Raw genomic sequence first — 12,949 nt, 5'->3', positions numbered from 1 at the left:
AGAAAGCAGGCATCGGCCATGAAGTTGTCGTCCAGTATGTGACTCAAGTGCGTTTCTGCCTTTTTTTGCTTGCTGCCGTGGAGGAAAGTTATGATCTCTTCTCTGAGACCGCAGAAACGCTCCAGTGCTTTGCCTTTGGACAGCCACCTCACGTCATTATGCAAAAGAAGGTCGTGGTGCTCAGCAGACATTTCTGACAGCAGCATGCGGAATAAGCGGTGTTGGAGGCTTGATGTGGAGCGAATAAAATTAATTATAGCCATAACGCTGTCCATTGTCGTTTTGAGCGCCCCGCTTAGTTTTGCGCACAACACCGCCTGATGCACAATGCAGTGTAAGGAGATCAACTGAGGTGCAACAGCGGACCAACGTGCTGCCAAACCATTCACTTTCCCTGTCATGGACGGAGCCCCATCTGTCACAAGCATGCACACACACTTCATATCCAGACCACTGTCTTTAAAAAAGGCGGAAATTTTCCCAAAGACTATATCGCCAGTTGTGTGTCCTTCTAACGACAGTAGGCCGAGCAGCTCCTCTCGGAAGCATTTGCCATCAAAAAAACGGACATATATGCACAACTGAGCAGTATCAGTTTTGTCTGTGGACTCATCTACTGCTATAGACATAGTATCAGCTTTCATCAGGTCTCCTAACAGCATTTCATACACATCTGCAGCAAGAATTTCAACCCTACGAATGTTTGAAGTATCTGACAGGGGTACGTTTTTTATAGCAGATACCACGCTCATTTTAATTTTATCGTCATTTATCACCTCATCCACGACAGCCAGCATACAGTCCTTCATGGTTTCAGAGTCTGTGAATGGCCTTTTCTTTTTTGCCAGTATCCAGGAAACACGAAGGGATGCTGCAGTAGCTCTCTCTTGGGCTGTGAATGACCGCACCATGGTAGTACTGCTCCGGTTGTAAGATGCAATCAAACTCTGCACTTTTGCAGCCCTCTCTTGAGATCCCTCTGGAAAATTGGTGCGAAAAGTGTGGTGTTTCTCAACATGATGCCTCTGCACATTGTAATCTTTAAATACTCCAACGCACTCATTACAAATTAAACACATCGGTTTGGCGTTTGGATGTGGCGGTAAAATAAACAAGTATTTGTCAGTCCAGGCAGGGTTAAACTTACGGTTTTCATTCGCAATTTTACGTTTCAGTGTTGAGAAAGACATATTGATAGTAATCTAAGCTACTACCGGCACGCTCTGCATTGTTTGCGTGTTGCAGGCTACATAATTTACGTAGGAATGCGCGTTTTTGGCGGGACCATAGACATAATAAATATTTTATATTTATATTAATATACTATATATTTATATTAATATAATATATATATATATATATTTATATTAAATTATATTAAATAACAATTTATGAATAATATATTTTAATTTATTATCTATGAGCGGAACCACGGGCTGGGCCACTCGGAGGTTGATTCTGGGCCGCATGTGGCCCGTGGGCCGCCAATTGAATAGCCCTGCTTTAGAGAAAGCATGAAATCTACTTAAATTATTTTAAAAAAATATGGACACTAGCTAAAACTAAACAATGGACAGTGTAAAATAATGATCAGTTGAATGTCAGAGTAATCCATTTGATGTAATTCCAAACATGCTTTGAAAGTAAAAGAGTGATGAATAGTCCAAGATTAAGGTATTTCTAATTGAATTTGATTTTTTAGGTTTCATTGGTTATTTCACATTTACTTTCACATCAGCGGCCTTAACATCCTTCCCATCCATATAATATGTCACATGTTCTCTTCTGAGGGAAAGTTTATAAAAATGTCATTTTACTTAAATAATGCAAAAAGATACCAAAATAAAATTAATGATAGTGGTTATAAATTAAGACACATAAAAATGGAAAGTCCTAATGAGTGGTGGACCCTAACAGCTAAATTATTTTGTCCTAAAACAGTGGCGAAGATTGTAGCCTGGTTCACCTAAACATGAAGAATTATTTCACATCTGTTTGCTATCATATGGTAGTGTCATTGTTACAAGAAATCCTGAAAGCCTACAGATGAATGATTTTTAAAATTGTGATTAAAATAACCTAGCTGGTTTTATTATTGTATGACTTTCCTCAAGCTAATGTTGTTTGCAAAAAGTATTTAAGGTGTTAGCTAACTAATATGCTTTGCAGTGAAGTGAACAGAGGGTCTGAGACAGTGCAGGTGGATTTTTACAGAAACAGTGAACCTCAGGCTTGTGGGTGTGGGTGCATGCTGCTGGAAAGCTGTGCAATTGGGAGGTGTGCAGTGGGGAATAATTGTGCTGATTACACTTGCACACAGACACTTAATCGGCCAGCTATTTCCCATTAATGCTCCACAAGTTGTTAACACTAGAATTACCAGAGTATATGAAAAAACTCGTAGATCCGGCCCACCTTAAAACCGTTCTCACCTCTCCTTTGTCTTCTAAATGTGCCGATTAACACGAGCAGCAAGCAGCCGGCTATTCCATCCCCCACCGCTGCAGAACATTCACTAAGTTTTCCCAGCTCATGCCTTGTTTGATTATCTGGGAGTGACTGAAGTGCTGGAGTTTTAGAGTGGAAATAATAGATCGCTATTTGGAACACATGCATTTCATGTGTGTTCCGTTTCTACAGTAATCTGTGTAAACACATTTTTAAAGCAGAAACGTTTTTCATATTTTAGTAGTAAATGACAAAATGTAGGCATAAACTATACAATGTGTGAAGCCTGAAGTCCAAAGATCAAGTAAACACTTTCACAAAAGGTTCAAGGCTGATACAACAGCTTTCGTGGCATAGCCGTAAGATTTGCTAACTTGTAATCGAGTCCCCGGTTTGATGCCCACTCACTCCTATATTTGCCGTTTTCAGTAGTTTGCTCCTCTTTTTGTTAATATTATACAGTACACACATACATTTGGTTTGCGTCTGTAACACACGGTGTACATTTATAGGACTTGTAAAAGTTACCGTTTTTTTTACTTTTATTCTCTCTAAATCACGATCACGATACATACTACCTCCCCCCCAACCCAGGGATCTGACGCTGTTATTTTTTTATTTGAAAAGGAATAACTGGAGATGTGAGTGGTGTTTTGAGACAATGGAACTGGACATTCTCTCATCTGGAGGGATAAAAGCTGACACACAAACGCTGGCGAATCTGCCTTCTTCGTATCTCACCGTCACTTGATTTTTTTTTATTCACTTTTATTGAGTGTTCCTGCTCATGCTGAGTTAGTGTGCACCTTATGGTGTATGATGTCAAAAAAACAAAAAAGCACAGATGTACACAAACGTGTCAGCTTTTATCCCTCCAGATGAGAGAATGTCCAGTTCCATTGTCTCAAAACACCACTTACATCTCCAGTTATTCCGTTTCAAATAAAAAATAACAGCGTCAGATCCCTTGGGGGGGGGGGGGTCTTTTGTATGTATCGTGATCGTGATTTAGAGAGAATAAAAGTTAAAAAAATTGTAACTTTTACAAGTTCTATGAATGCACACCGTGTTACAGACGCAAACCAAATGTATGTGTGTAATGTATAATATTAACAAAAAGAGGAGCAAACTACTGAAAACGGCAAATAAAGGAGTGAGTGGGCATCGAACCGGGGACTCTTGAGTACAAGTCAGCAAATCTTATCGCTACGCCACGGAAGCTGTTGTATTATCCTTGAACCTTTTGTGAAAGCGTTTACTTGATCTTTGGATTTCAGGCTTCATACGTTATATAGTTTATGCCTACATTTTGTCATTTACTACTAAAATATGAAAAACGCTTCTGTTTTAAAAATGTGTTTACACAGATTACTGCAGAAACGGAACACACATGAACTGCGTGTGTTCCAAATAGCGATCTATTATTTCCACTCTAAAACTCCAGCACTTCAATCACTCCCAGATAATCAAACAAGGCATGAGCTGGAAAAACTTAGTGAACATTCTGCGGCGGTGGGGGATGGAATAGCCGGCTGCTTGCTGCTCGTGTTAATCGGCACATTTAGAAAAAAAAACGAAAGCTGAGAACGGTTTTAAGGTGGGCCGGATCTACGAGTTTTTTCATAGACTCTGGTAATTCTAGTGTTAAGGTAAACCACCTACCCCTAAAAAATATATACAGAGTATGAGCAGGACTGTCAAGAGATAAGAAAGGACTGGAAAAGGAGACTTTAGAAAAGAATGAAGGCAGAAAGGAAAAGTGAAATGAGAGAGAAATCAAGAGTGACTGTTGGAAGCAATGGTAGAAAGAAACAAGGTATTAGATCAGAAGTGTATGCCAGAGTGGTGGACAGGAGACAGGGTAGTCAAGAGGCCCTCCAAGAGGAACAGCACTCCAAGGACAGGTCACTCCTGTTGAGCACTAAGAGAGCAGAAGCGGCCAATGGCTTCATGGATCATCCTACAAATGCCAACGAATGGTAGAGGGACTATGAAGCTGGGCTTTGGCCATCGCAGGGCATGCCAGCTGAAGTGGCTAGAACAAAAGCAGTTGATGGAGGACCATGCTTGCCAGCTTCTCAGCTCCTCTGCAGAGACCTGATGGGTGAGTGTGGGAGACGAGAGAGAGAGAGAGAGAGAGAGGGGCACTGTGACTTGTATGAGAACAGAGAGAAAAACAAACTGATTTTAATTCTGGTTTTTATTCTTGATTTTAAAACATATTTATGGATCTATGTATTTACTGACTGATTTTAACTCCCACATGAGCACTTGTATTTCTGAATTATTTATTTATTGATGAATTGCACTGATCTATTTATTTGGACACTGCCTGTTTGTAGTGGAATAAAACTTACAAACTACTTTTTGCACCTCATATGTTGTTTCTGTTGTCTTTGCTGTAGTCCATCCCAGTTTCATGGCTATCCTAAGAACAGGAAGATGCCAAAGCTGAAGGCTCCCAGGACATGACATGTTTCTATTGTGATTTTTGATACCCTACGACAACACAAAGCCCTAATGTCTTTCCTGAACAAAACCCGATGCATAAAAGAAGCCCTCATCACCAGCTGAAAAATAAAATCATTGGGATTTCCTTGCTGGAAAGTATTCCAAATGAGAAGCCAGGTGTGCAGTTTGAATTGCAAGCTTTTTGTGTGCTTTATGCAAGTTTTGCTTATTTTTAACATTTGAATAAATATTTAATCTACACTTGTAACATTTTTGGCAATAGGCTTTTCTCTGAATTTTTTAATCGTCCCTGCAAGTTCTCACTTGCACCACCTTCCCTGAAATATAATTTTATAATGTGCATTGTTCATACTTACTGCTAATACCCAAACAGGACTGTAAATGTGGACATTCAGATGATTCACTCTACTTAATGTTCAAACACATTTACATTACAATTTTAAATGTGAAAATCAAAATTCCAAGATGAGTTGGAGATTTCTTTATAATGGCCGGACACACTGGCCACAGGAACACTGTGTCATGATGGCAATGGTTATTTGACAAATGCTAACAAATCCTCATGCATTAAAGTGACTCAAGCTGTCACTAATGCAAACAAATAATAACACAGCACTGTGTTTCAGAGAATTTCAACCAGAACAGACTATAACAGGCTGAATAAAAAAAATGTGGTGCTAATAAAATATCCAAATGAAACTCATATGCAGGATAAGACGAAGCAAGTCTCAAAGTAAAATGGAAACTGGCAGGGCTTGCAAGGACAGGAAAAGATAAAATTCAAATCAAACAAATTTCTATCCTACCATTCGCATTGTTAACATAAACTTTACAATCTTTCTCCTCCAAATATTTGACAAAAACACTTATAAAAGGGGGTAGAAAATATGGAAACAATCACAGCAACATGCTACATGGCTTCAAGATAATGTTTGTAGTTATATGAAAAATAGATTAAAATATAGTTTCTAATAGAAAAGCTTACCTCGCCCCAACTGCCATAGTTCCACCGAGGGCATGGTCCAGAATCACAGCTTTTTGATTCTACTGGTTTTAGTCTTTCTTCACAGTAATTTGTTGTTCGGCCTTCTCCATCCTGACACACTACAACTCTACGCTGGAAGCCACCGGCACAAGTACTGGAACACTGTATATTAAGATGAAAATTATACATACTATTTGCATGTAGCTAATAAGCTGTTTAGAAAACTGCATTAAACTACTTTTAAATTACATAATTATTGACCATGAAATACAAATACTCAAGTTAACCTCACCAAGAAAACAAATTACAACTTACTGCTCCCCAAGGTCCTGTCCGCCATTGGTTATCTGCAGCCAACACATTCCAATCATGTGGTCTGTCTTGAGGGCTATGGTCCATGTGTGGATTTTGATAGTTAAAGGATGGGAAATGTGCTGGCTGGTTACTTGGAACAAGATGGTAAACTGATGGACATGGAGTAGTGTTGCATTGCTGCTCTGCTGAAGGTTTGTTATCTGGGTCACAAAGGCCTTCTTCAATCTGATGGTGGTAATTACTGCATATAACTTGACGTGTTGATCTTCCTTGACCACAGGTGACAGAGCACTGTTGAAATGACATTAATAATGATTAAAGCTAAATTACTTAAATAATTAAAATAATGAACTTTTAAAAAATATTATTGGCAATACAAAGATTTGAATAATTGCAAACAATGCCTGGTGGTACAAATTCCGGCCTTAAAGTAATAAAGATTTATGTTGCCTCTCTGGAATATATAGTATATGGGAGATATACTCACACATACTGAATTTATTGATACAGTGCATACCATCTAATTCTCTTATAGTTTTAGATTAATGTATGGTGACCACAGGAGACTGCAGGCATACTCTACACACACAAAAGCTAAGGAGAGTGTTATAATGTAATTTTATATTTAATTTTGCCTAGTCTTGTAATTTTTCTTTTTAATTTCTTGCACCCATTTTGTGTTTTTGATTGTGGGATAAATTTTTTGTTGTTTTTTTTTTGTTTTGGAATTTACTAAAGATGACTAAAAATAAATTTCACCATTGTATTTATTTTTCATGGTTGCCATCACTTATTTATTCGTTGTCTCAGTAAAAACCCAGAAATGTTCTAGTGCATTATGGGAAATTAGTCACTTGCTATTTTTTTATCTCTAGCAGAACAAAACAACACACACATACATGGTATATGACACTGTATGGACAACATATTTTATACAGTATACGAGTATACACTATGTATTAGGGACGCACCAATACTACTTGTTGGTACTTGCATGGGTTTGATACCACCACCTAGAAAACTCGCACCCAGCATTTACACTCTTTTATGGCTTTTTACAAATGTAAAACGATTACTAAATTTGAGAGTCACGTGACAAACAATTAAAATAGAGAGAGCATGTAAAATGGAAATTTGCAAAACTATAAGTTGTATAGAAGCAACTCAATAAGTAACTGGAATCTTCTTTTACATAAAAAGGATGTGAAGAGTATGTTGTGGTGGAAAAACTTGAGGCTGCGCAACATAATCCAAGTTAAATACAAGGCATGTGTACCAGTCAAATTTTTATGTGTCTGTAGTTTAGGTTTGTGCAAGGTTATTTCATGTATAAACTTTATTTCAGCTAGATCCATCATATACAAATGTGAAGTTAAATGTATATGATTTTATTCTACCCTATTCACTTAATATTTGAAAACAAATATTAAAAACTGTGTTACTGCAGTTGACACTATGTCATTCGATGGATGACCAAACTGTCCTGTGAGAAACATAATTGGTTTTGGGCTGCAGCCAAGCTTTAAGCAGAGATGGTAATAATGTGCTAATAACAAAAGAGGATTCTACAGCCATTTTTCAATTTTCAGATTTTGTTTGATGTTATTTCTCCAATTTTCACACTAAGGGCGGTGTTTCACCTGTCAGATGCATCTCATCTGTTTGCTTGTTCTCAAAGCACATAGAAACGGCTGATTCTAATGAAATTTTGCAAGTATAATAAAGCTTAACCAACTTAAAATCCAGGCTATATGTAGTTTCAAAAATTTACTGGGAACAGTGGTTGTAAAGGAGCAGTTGGGTGGATTTACCATATATACTCACATATATGTCGGGTCTTTATAGTTTTTATGCAATATACATAGGGTGGCATTTGTACCAGACTGAGTAACACCAAAAATTAGGAATATACTCACAGAAGACCACTCTCCAGCATGCCATTGTCCACATGAGCTAAAGCAAGTTGAAATTTCAGGAGGACGAGGCAAATGTGCACAGTATGATTCATCTGCTACTCCACCATGAGTATCTCTACAACTGACATAGCGAGCTTGCTTCCCTTTGCCACAAGTGACTGAACACTGCAAGAGAAATATTACTGCTAAGCAACATTACTGCAATATACATACCACAAAAGAAAGGCAAGAAAAATTAACAGTTAGAACACTGCAGCCTTTATCAGCTATACCCCTAAATGAACTAATTTTAAACAAAATTCATATTATGTTTCATGTATATACTCTGTATTACTGATAAGTCAAGGGTTGAGAAAACCAACTGTTTTTTTTTAGCCTGGAATAAATGCTTCATTCATGACCTAAGGGGGCACTGTGGGAATTAACAGCAAAATAAAGAGATTTTTATTTTATATGCCCTTTCTCTTAGCATAAAATTCATTCAGTTCTTGTTTTCTTTAGCAAGCTTGACTTAAACAGAACACAGAGCTTTCTTTCTAGTGCCTAAAAAAATTCTTAAACTGACAAAAATGTAGCCTATCCATGCTGAAGACAATGTATTTCTGACTAACAATATGTTTCAGTTTCGTTAGTCAGCGATTTCTTCTGGGAGCTAATAGAACAATGCATTAGAGGAACAAAAAAACATTAGAGGACCATGAATTAGATCAAGTGAGTTTAAGAATATTATAGTATGTTACAAAATAATGGTTATGCTGCATTTATTTACAGCAAAAAGATCCCCAGTTTACAAGGGCAGATATACAAAAGGAAACAGATACGATTATGGCATGTTTCATCTGGTTTTTCAGTGATAATGTTACTTATTGAATACATGTGTTTACAGCAACACCCAACCATTTTTTTCTTTGGCCATATTCCTTTGTCAAATCTTTTATGGGAGTAGATGGGAGTAGATTCATACCTGGTGGCATGGATCGTGGACTATCTTACAAACAGACCTCAGTATGTGCGTCTCGGGAATTGCAGATCTGACATTGTGGTCAGCAACACAGGAGCGCCGCAGGGGACTGTACTTTCTCCGGTCCTGTTCAGCCTATATACATCGGACTTCCAATATAACTCGGAGTCCTGCCATGTGCAAAAGTTCGCTGATGACACTGCTATCGTGGGCTGCATCAGGAGTGGGCAGGAGGAGGAGTATAGAAACCTCATCAAGGACTTTGTTAAATGGTGCGACTTAAACCACCTACAACTGAACACCAGCAAAACTAAGGAACTGGTGGTGGATTTTAGGAGACCCAGGCCCCTCATGGACCCCGTGATCATCAGAGGTGACTGTGTGCAGAGGGTACAGACCTATAAATACCTGGGAGTGCAGCTGGACGATAAATTGGACTGGACTGCCAATACTGATTCTCTGTGCAAGAAAGGACAGAGCCGCCTGTACTTCCTTAGAAGACTGGCATCCTTCAACATCTGCAGTAAGATGCTGCAGATGTTCTATCAGATGGTTGTGGCGAGTGCCCACTTCTACGCAGTGGTGTGCTGGGGAGGCAGCATTAAGAAGAAGGATGCCTCACGCCTGGACAAACTGGTGAGGAAGGCAGGCTCTATTGTTGGCATAGAGCTGGACAGTTTGACATCCGTAGCAGAGTAACGGGCACTCAGCAGGCTCCTATCAATTATGGAGAATCCACTACATCCATTAAACAGTATCATCACCAGACAGAGGAGCAGCTTCAGCGACAGACTGCTGTCACTGTCCTGCTCCACTGACAGACTGAGAAGATCATTCCTCCCCCAAACTATGCGACTCTTCAATTCCACCCGGGGGGGTAAACATTAACATTATTCAAGTTATTGTCTGTTTTTTTTTTTTTTTTTTTTTACCTGCATTTTTATTACTCTTTAATTTATATTTTTTTGCTGCTGGAGTATGTGAATTTCCCCTTGGGATTAATAAAGTATTTATCTATCTATCTATCTATCTATCTATCTATCTATCTATCTATCTATCTATCTATCTATCTATCTATCTATCTATCTATCTATCTATCTATCTATCTATCTATCTATCTATCTATTCCCAAAATATTGTAACTGAAACCTTTTTTGTTACCACAATTATTAGCATTACTAATAGTAAATGATAAGATATCTTTATCTAATGCAACTTTCAACATTGGCATTCATTTTTAGTAATTTACATGGACTGTTCTCATAATTGAAGCCAGGTAGGTTAAGTTACAGTGAGTCAATGGTGAGGACTAAACTGAGAAAATGCAACAATTATGAACAGGTTAACTGAAAACTACAGTGCAGGCCACAGAGTTAACCCTAACTGAAACTGAATCATACACATTTCTAGATATAGTTTTACCATTTTAAGGCACAAATATAAAATTAAATTTTGAACTAATCATCTTTATACATGACACAATTGAGTGCCTAATCAAAATTATTACTACACCTAAATGTTATTAATACCTTATTACATATTAAAAGAAAAATAATGCCTGTTTTCTCCTGTTCCCACTGTTCATCTTTGCCTATAATCTAATATCACAACCAACCAAACTTACTAATATTACATCATATCATCATAAATTAAAAGTATAAAGAAAACAGACTTTCAATTTTTTTAATTAATTTGGCCAAACATACTTTATGTGTTCTTTTCAATTTCAGCCACCGACAGGATGTATGACAAGTGTTTGAAACTGTAGAATACTTGATAAACAAAACTGTTTCAGAATTAAAGAAAATTTAACATTAATGAGTTATTAACCCTGGGAAAGTTAATGCATTAATTTTGTCGATTAATGTATCATTAAAAACATCCAGGGCCAGCAACGAAGCAAATGCCTCAGGCAATGCTTTAGGCAGGGTGGCATTTTTAGGTAATTTTTTTTGTACCTAGAGAATTACATACATACACAAATACATACTGTATTTACATACTACCTTCAAAAATTTTATAAAATAAAATTTTAATTTAAATGTTTCAAATTTTGATTTATGTTGTTCACAATGATATGCCACATGACAACATGTGGCACTGGTGTTCATTTTCTTGATTTATACATAATGACGTACAGTAGGTGCAGGAGAATGGGAGGACAGGGGTGTGGGTTATGCATTCCTGGTTCAATGCTAGAGAGAAATTGTGAAGGTAAAAATTATGCTATCTCTCTGTTTTTTTTTTTTCATTTCACGTTTTTGTAAAAAGATTGAATCAATGTCATATCACACAAGTGCTAAATAAATTATCTTTAAGTGGCACTAAGACCAAAATAAATCTCTTGTACCTCTGTATTTAACTAGCTGGTCTGCTAGGTAACTGACAGTGCTGACTGCCATGATATAATGACAAAATTCTACAAATTGGAAGTGTAATGATTATCTCTACCCATTATTACAGTTTCCTGTGAGAAGAAAGATGGAAAAAATCTTAGAAGAGAAGTGTATAAAGTCCAAAATAACCAGAAATTAAATTAATCTCTACTGCCAAACTGAAGATGAATATAAAGTTTAGAGATGTGACAAAAACCGCTATTACAAAAGTTACGAAAATGAAACAGTACTAGCATTTTTCAGTATCGGTAGTACCAAAACAGTTGGTATTGTACTCTTTTGTAATTGTGTTACAGCATGTAGACAAATTACTTTGGACGGCACAATATACCGTATGTTTGAAAATCATGAGTAAACCATCATAAGGAGATACATGTAACTCACAGTGATGATGACACAGCACCACATCAAAACATGTTGAAAAAAAAATCAGCAGAAGTCATGTCTGGAAATGTTTTAAATTTGAGGCAGGAGAAATTCAGCAGATGACTGCAGGATTCGTATTTACTATGAAGAAAAAAGGCAAGTCACACACGTATAGGCTCTCATTATTGCCATTTTTATCTCATTATAGAGTTAGTTCAGAAACAGATTTGTGCATGCCTTAAGGGCGAAATAATATTACTGATCAGGGGTGCGCTTCCTGAAACTTCGTAAAGTTAAGTGTTTTCTGAAACTCTTCATAATTAAAGTACTATTTAATTTTGTTTGTAAATTAATGAGTGATCCAACCCACTCATTAGTTTTAATGTTCTTTATCTGGACTCTTGAATGAGATTAAATCATAAAGGCAGAGACTGCCCAAAGTAGAACACAAAAAGCACACTGAGGCTCTTATTTGGACAATGTAGTTGTAGTAATAATAATAATAATACTAACAATAATAATGTCCATGTTGCAATATAAATATACAATTATATATTTAAATGAAAGGGTCTTTTTGCAGCTTTAACTCCTGTAGACAATCTGAAAACATAATGAGTTAACTAACCAAACTCGCTATGTAACCAGTCACATACTTTAAAGTCGGAAGGTGCATCTCAGTACCATCAATGATAATGGCAGCTATCCAGAGAACTGTGCAACTCAACAGTAGACACTGTTTGAGGCAACACTGTCCAAGAAGCCAGCTCACTGGTCTAAAAGCTGTTTTGCAGGTGGCCATAAACCTCTTGAACCATCTCAGTATCAAACAACTAATAGAGAAATATGGGGTAAAATAATAATACTCCTTGGTCTAATGTGGGATGAACTGCAATGAATAACACACCAGAAATTTTGCTACAGACAGCTATTTGTTCCTATGCTGACCATCAATGATGCACATAGCCTTATCAAGGCTCCTGTGTCCAAATCTGTGCATGCAGGGACCAGGTTACTATTGCACCATGCACTCAACAAACCTGTCCTTGTGGGCTCAAATCCCAGTACTGACAGTGTCATCATGAGCAAGTCA

The 12,949-nt window shown here is 37.3% G+C and overlaps 1 protein-coding gene across 2 annotated transcripts in view; it reads right to left on the bottom strand.

Moving 5' to 3' along the window:
• LOC114658728 (A disintegrin and metalloproteinase with thrombospondin motifs 20-like) overlaps positions 1–12,949 on the bottom strand; it is a 403,005-nt gene that overhangs the window by 100,006 nt on the left and 290,050 nt on the right. For both annotated transcript variants that reach the window (XM_028810774.2, XM_051919511.1), the window contains exons 25-27: positions 8,137–8,301; positions 6,221–6,511; positions 5,906–6,067 (exon numbers count right to left, since the gene is read on the bottom strand). In XM_028810774.2, the coding sequence (XP_028666607.2) occupies positions 5,906–6,067; positions 6,221–6,511; positions 8,137–8,301 (618 nt within the window). The remainder of the gene's footprint in view (positions 1–5,905; positions 6,068–6,220; positions 6,512–8,136; positions 8,302–12,949) is intronic.

Source organism: Erpetoichthys calabaricus, chromosome 1, assembly GCF_900747795.2.
Source record: "Erpetoichthys calabaricus chromosome 1, fErpCal1.3, whole genome shotgun sequence".
Taxonomy (NCBI): Eukaryota; Metazoa; Chordata; class Cladistia; order Polypteriformes; family Polypteridae; genus Erpetoichthys; species Erpetoichthys calabaricus.
Note: the sequence above shows the minus strand (reverse complement) of the source record. Positions and strands in the feature narration are given on the sequence as shown.